The sequence below is a fragment of the Macrobrachium nipponense genome, chromosome 46 (assembly GCF_015104395.2).
Source record: "Macrobrachium nipponense isolate FS-2020 chromosome 46, ASM1510439v2, whole genome shotgun sequence".
NCBI classification, from domain to species: domain Eukaryota; kingdom Metazoa; phylum Arthropoda; class Malacostraca; order Decapoda; family Palaemonidae; genus Macrobrachium; species Macrobrachium nipponense.
In genome coordinates, this window is record NC_061106.1 from 3,262,246 (window position 1) to 3,269,745 (window position 7,500).

At 35.0% G+C, this 7,500-nt stretch overlaps 1 protein-coding gene across 1 annotated transcript in view; it reads right to left on the reverse strand.

The window, feature by feature from the left end:
* Nucleotides 1-7,500, reverse strand: part of LOC135214728 (uncharacterized) — a 768,750-nt gene that overhangs the window by 460,647 nt on the left and 300,603 nt on the right. Inside the window, exon 3 of the mRNA XM_064249066.1 lies at nt 6,262-6,461. Coding sequence (XP_064105136.1) covers nt 6,262-6,461 — 200 coding nt within the window. The remainder of the gene's footprint in view (nt 1-6,261; nt 6,462-7,500) is intronic.

The following is a 7,500-nucleotide window of genomic DNA, read 5'->3' on the forward strand; positions in this document are numbered from 1 at the left end:
AACACCAACAGTTGAAACTGGGGATACGAATATAGAAAGAAACACTAACACAACAAAGGTTTAAGGTTTATTTACAAGCTTACTAACATAGGTAAATGCAGAATGGTATCTCCTATTTACATAAAAAGATAGAATCTTACACTGCATGAACTGGGGGAACAGTGAGGTAATTCAAATACTTGCGGGACGGTTTAGTGACTCGTAGCAGTGGCTTCACAAAAGGAGATCGGCAATTGCAGACGTCCTCTTGACTCCGTATTGCAGAAAATAGTTTACTTGTAAGGCAGGAATTCCCCAAAACCTCTAGCAGGACCTTTCCTTTTCTGAAGTCTGCTCGACGTCGAAATAACACGGCCGTCCACTCCTGAAGACGACTAGACCAGTATCCAACCAAACTCTTGAGCAACTTTTTTTTCTTGATCCTTCGTCGGTCCTTTATCTCTTATCTCTCACAGATGATCTCTGCTGCTGCTGATCTCTCACTGATAATCTGATCTGTGGCTCTTACTCTCTGTGACTAACTGGAGTCCATCTTTTACGATCTCTCTCTCTTACGATCACTGCTCTCCAAAGTTCGTTCGTTCTCCTTTCCTTTAACTTCCTTTGCTATGAAGCAATTACCATCACACTACGCCACCCTTCTTTCTTCTTTCCCATCGTTATCCCAACATTAAGGGGTTGGTTGCCTGATGCGCCTTTTCCACTGCCTTCTATCTAAGGCGTCATCCTCCACCAAACCTTTTCTCTCCATATCTTCCTTCAGTTTATCTCGCCATCTCTGTCTCCCTCTCGATCTTCTTTCTCTAACAGGTTCCTTCCAAGCCCTCTTGACTCTCTCCTCGTCATTCATCCTAAATACATGCCCATACCACCTCATTCGTGACTTTCTTATCACCTCTGTATTCTTTACTAAGGCTACCCTTCTTATTTCGTCATTTTCCAATCTATTAAGCAGCGATATTCCATCACAATCCACCTCAGCATTCTCATCTCTGTTCTCTCAAGCTTTACTTCCTCTTTTCTTCTTAGAGCTCATGTTTCTGATCCACATATCAACACTGGTCTTATCACTGTGCTATAGATCTTGATTTTTAGCTTGGTTGACATATTCTTATCACATACGCCACCACTTATTGCTTATTACTTTAAAACCCGACTGGTTTACCATTATTACACTTTATGATAGATGTAACAAAATATAAAATTAGTTTATGAGCAATTCTGCAGACTTTCTAAACAATCCATCCATAAAACATCAGTGATATTCAGCTGACATACACATTCAGTATACACTAGATTTTCCGAACGTCTCTAAGAAATAAGTTTCCAGGACGAAGACGTGCTTGGATGGGTCAGAAAGGAGGTACCAGAACAAAACTGTGGTTGCAGAAGACGTTTTTATAACAATTCGTTTTTCTGAAGGAGGAAAGGAAAGGAATCTTTCTTAGATAGTGATGTGAAATGGAAATGGAAATATTCTTCGCAAAAACTGCATGTCCAAGAATGCCTTGGACGTGATATTAGATATCAAATGGTTGACTGCGATACCGAGGGATTTGTCATTTTTCCCTACAATATTCCGTGAAACGTAATGAATGCTTTGTAGTTAATTTTAAAGCAACTAACAAATGTCATGGAACTAAAACACCGCCTCATCACCTCAATGTCTAAAATATCAAATGTTCGCGAACTTTCATTTTGGGGAATTTTTTTAAATATACTCTTTTTTGACTTAATTACCAACCAATGAACAAATAAAAAACTGAGAAATCCTAATTCATCTCTTTGCCGAAGTTAAAAAATAAAAAAAAACTAACAAGAATCATTCATCGAATGTCAGAATTCTTCTGAAAAACATGAAAGATGAAAACTTCTGACAATGACGGTGTTTATGTAAGAGAGAGAAAAATCTTCCCTACGACCTAAACTAGAAAAGATTGGCAAAAACCTTTAATGAAAAACACATAAGGATTCCTGCCACGCATACCATTAAACTGATGAAACGTTGGGAAAGGCTTAAGCGTCATAAAATGATCGTTCAAAAAGTAAAAAGAATGGCCATTAACGGTGCCAGGCATGTCTTCCACATTAGAGCGTGTCACTGGAGTATTAGAACACGTCATTAGGCCGCGGCCGGTGATGACACTCACTCCGAAAGGCCGAAAAAAGGGTCCACAGGAAAAAGGAGCAATTTCAGCTCAGTGACAAATCTTCTCGCGTCGTTGACTTTCGTTTGCTGCGACTGCAATTTGTCTTCTTAAGTCAAGACTTAGCCAGGGTTTATATGTACACATGCTAAGCTAAGAAGCGACCTTATTCTCAGATTTAATAATGCATAGACAATGATAATCGTGATATCTTTAATAGTAATCAACTGTATATACTGTGTGTATATATATATATATATATATATATATATATATATATATATATATATATATATATATATATATATATATATATATATATATATATATATATATATATATATATATATATATATATATATATATATATATATATATATATACATATATATATGTAATATATAAATACTATATATATAAATATATGTGTGTGTGTGCACGAGTGTGTGTTATATACTATATATATATATATATATATATATATATATATATATATATATATATAAACTATATATATATTATTATATATATCTATATATACACATACGTGTATGTATGTATAATGATTCCTTTTCTTGCATTAATTTCGTTCTTGGGCTGCCAGAGGGAATATATATATATACTATATATATATATATATATATATATATATTATATATATATATATATAATTATGTAATTTAAATCTTGAAAGCAAATTTTGAGAAAATTGGGGACCAAAAAGCGAAAATCCTTTTTCTCTTGTTGCTCGCTCAGTTTACCTGTTTCCTTAGCTTCCTAATTTCATCACTAAATGTTTCAAGAGCAATTTTTTCTCTGCAGGTCGGTAGTGTGTCAACTTTTCCACCAGTTTTTAGGTTTTGGAATTTCTAAAAATTTCTCATAGGGTTGCTTTTGGGAGTTATATTAACACACTTTTAACTAGGTTCGTTCTAATAATAATGTTACATTGCTTTAGCCCCTAAAATGGGAGCAGTCCCAAAACGTCGGCCAATGAAAAGTACAATATATTGTCTTGAATAATCATTATACTCTTGGTTTTATTTATCAACCTCTCTGTGGACGGGCGCATGATGTTTGCGAAAATGTAGTTAAAAATTTTTTTTAAACATTTCCGGTCAAATTTATTGGGATCGCTCCCACATAAATCTGCAAAGTCCCTGTGGGATGATGGCTCCATGGTTATAAAAGTAAACCAGAACCGGCATTTCCTCCGTGTCTTAGAGCATCATTACCGCCACCTAAAGTACGACGCAACAGAAATGTCCAAATGCGCAAACGTATTCGGCCCACCCACATGGTTTTGTGTTTTTGCATATCATCCCGACTTTCAGACAGCAATTTACATGAAACTCCAAGGTATTCATTCACACGCAAGCTATCGGAGGAAGTAAAAAAAAAGACAAACATGGATACCAAATGGGCAAATACGAGAACTGTACAATGAACACTTAAGCTTCTCCAGTTCGTAAAATCTGGATTCAAAATCTTATCACGGCCACACTTAGAAATTACTGCCTTAACCTATGGTCTTCAGTTTACGTCTAATGCTTGTTTTAATTGTATATAAGCAGATTTATCCTTCACTAAATCTCACCTCCAATTTCCCGTTGATGAGCAGTGGACGTAGACACACTGGGTACGCAATTTGAATAAATTAGTGAACACAAGTTTATATAATTAACCCGTAATTATCTGTAAAAAAAAAATGCCAGAAAACGTACAGCAACTCTAAGAGCATTAATTTACGTGTTCACACACACACACACGCACACACACACGCACACACACATATATATATATAAATATATACACATATATACTTATATAAGTGGATGCATGTATGTGTGTATGTGCATATGTGCCACATACACTTTGAAATGCATTGGGCAATTTCAGCCAAACTTTGTATACACATAATTTATCATCTGGAAAAAATTACTGTGAGGGTAAAACATCACAGGCACCAAAGGAGGGGGTGGGGGGTGTGGGAAGGGGATGAAATGTAAAAGTAAAAATAACTGAAAATGGCAGATATTATTGTCTAATCCATAGTTTTCGAGTTCGCTGAGATGAATAGTGACATTTCTGGTCCCTTTCAAGTCCAAGTTCAGCCCTGATAGAGAGGGGGGAAGGGGATGGGAAGGTGGTGAAAACTAAAAATAACCGAAAACTACAGACGTTAGTGTCTAATCCATAGTTTTCAAGGTCGCCGAGATGAACTGTGACACTCCCAATGCCCTTTTAGTCCAAGTTTGGTACTCATATGAATGTGTGTGTGTGTGTGTGTGTGTGTGTGTGTGTGTGTGAAGTGGTGAAATATAAAATGTCAAAAATGCTGGGCAATGAAACTGAAGCAACTATCGTAACAGGAAAGGGAGGGATGGAGAGACAGAGAGAGAGAGAGAGAGAGAGAGAGAGAGAAAGAGAGAGTTTATTATTTGTCGTTCTGAGTTTTCCTGGGCAGTGCTGGGTTGGTTAGCCAGTATATGTATGTATGTATGTATGTATGTATGTATGTATGTAGGTATGTATGTATGTATATATGTATGTATATATATATGATATATATATATATATTAGTATATATATAATATATATATAAATACACCAGGAAAATCATTGATAAAACATTCAGGAGTCCCAGGAAGACAGCAGTCTAAGAAGCATGCTTTATTTATAATGAGAAACGTTTCATGTTGCTTCAATACATCCTCAGTCTGCAATAATTAAAATTTTACTTGATAAATTAAAAGTTAAAAGTACAAATTATTACCAATAAAAAATCAGCTAAGAATAATTCAAAACTTTAAAACAAAAACAAAACATGAGTGAGAAATGCTACCTATTCAAGGTAAGGAAAAGAGCCAAGTGACCACAACAGTTCATACATGCCCAGACAACACTTAGGCCAGAGAGAGAGAGGAGACGAAGAAACATTAGAGTTTAAGCCTGGAGAGAGGTGCTTGATAAATAAAGACTCAAGGGTCGTTAAGTAGGCTGTTTGTTTATCAAGCACCTCTCTCCAGGCTTAAACTCTAATGTTTGTTCGTCTCCTCTCTCTCTGGCCCAAGTGTTGTCTGGGCATGTATGAACTGTTGTGGTCACTTGGCTCTTTTCCTTACCTTGAATAGGTAGCATTTCTCACTCATGTTTTGTTTTTATTTTAAAGTTTTGAATTATTCTTAGCTGATTTTTTTATTGGTAATAATTTGTACTTTTAACTTTTAATTTATCAAGTGAAATTTTAATTATTGCAGACTGATGATGTGTTGAAGCAACATGAAACGTTTCTCATATAAATAAAGCATGCTTCTTAGACTGCTGTCTTCCTGGGACTTCCTGAATTTTTATATATATATATATATATATATATATATATATATATATATAGTATATATATATATTATATATGTATATAATATTATATATATATATATATATATATATATAAATTTTTCGCATCACTAAAGTCGTCCAAGATAACCAAGATTTATTTGACAACTGGTAGAAGCCGCCTCAATAATTATATATGACACCAACATGCAAATTTAGTCAGAATTAAGGCATTCTATTCTAAACTTAGCGCCCAAATTGCCAACAAACAAGGGATAGGGAGAACATTATTTTTGCAGCTGATAATTTATAAACAACAATTCACAAAGAGCAGATAATAGCATTAGATACAATAATTACGGTCTCCGATCATTAATAATTAAAACTATGTTAGTAAATTGTGATAAAGATCACATATTTGCAACTTCAACAGACACACACACACATAACAATAACATAAGTATAATATATAATATATAATATATATATATATATATATATATATATATAATATATATATATAGATGTATATATATATTAACGAATAATACAACTTTATAAACATCATCTGAATCATTAATGTCACATTATACATACTTCAGTCGTACTCTAATTTTGAGGAGAGAGCTAAATGACATATTGGTTAAACCAATAAATATTTACACATTTGTCACAATAGAGCATAATAGAAATCAATAAACACGTGTATCTATTCATACTATATGCTGCATGCATGCGCATACAGAAAAGAGAAAAAATATGTCCGAGAGTATCTCACCTTGGCAGGAACTCCCAGATCCACCAGGACCCACTCCCCTGCCTGCTTACTGCCGGCGCACCAGGCTCTTCCATTGGGCTGGTGAAGGCGGGCGTACTTGATGTGGCACCCGGGGTCCCAGGACGAAGGGTAGGAGGAGGACGCCGAGATCTGCCAGTCCAGGACCTCCCCCGTGCTCAGGCCGAGGGGGGACGAACACCCTGTTTTGGAATGAGGAAACTCATCAGATCAAGTCTGCGCCGTTCATAAGAAAAATAAAAACAGCACAAATCTTCAGACAATCACTTCATCAGACTAAATATTGCAGACGGCCACCTCACTCACTCTTTCGATAAGGCTATGCAATGAGATCATTTTCTGTATCTCCTTCAGTCAACACTGTTAGCTACAAATAGAATCAGAAGCAGTAATTGGCAAAATTTGCACATCTAATATTTAAACTAATTCAGAACTTGTCATGTAGGCAATATAAGTACAAATAGCTTTCATAAGTATTTCATGCATTATATGTAAGGAAGTCATTTCCATACACATATGCACACGAACAAACATTCACATACACACAAATGTGCACATACACCCACACACACACACACACACACACACACACACACACACACACACACATATATATTATATCTATTATATATATATATATATATATATATATATATAATATATATATACAATAAATGAACCTTAGGTATCTATTTATCTGGTTGTCTCTTTAACTATCATACCCACACACACGCACACACCATACAAGTAAAAATATATACGTGTTAATACAAAATAATCAGTTACTAAAAGCTATAAAATACGCAAACTTAGAAAAGGTGTTTTAGTGTAACCTGGAATAGGTGTCTAAACAGCGTATACCAATGCGTAAAGAATCAGCTAGTACACAAGTCAGAACATAAATGCAAAAAACAGTAAGCGAAAGGGGGGTGGGTGGTTGTTTAAAAAAGAGTACTAATTACCAAGGAGATTCTTGATACAATATCACTAAGATGTCAGGCAACACCTATATACTTTAAACGACACAAATGATACAGATTATTACAGGTAGTTACGTGAAAGACGCCTCGTAGTGTGCGGGTGCACATTTTATCAACCATTCCACAGTCACGAAAGGAGAAATTTTACTAAGTTTAGCTGCATTTCTTTCACAAACCTACCCTAAACGTTTAAATACAATCAAAGCACTGAGCAAATGACATCCAACTCTTTTGAAATTAC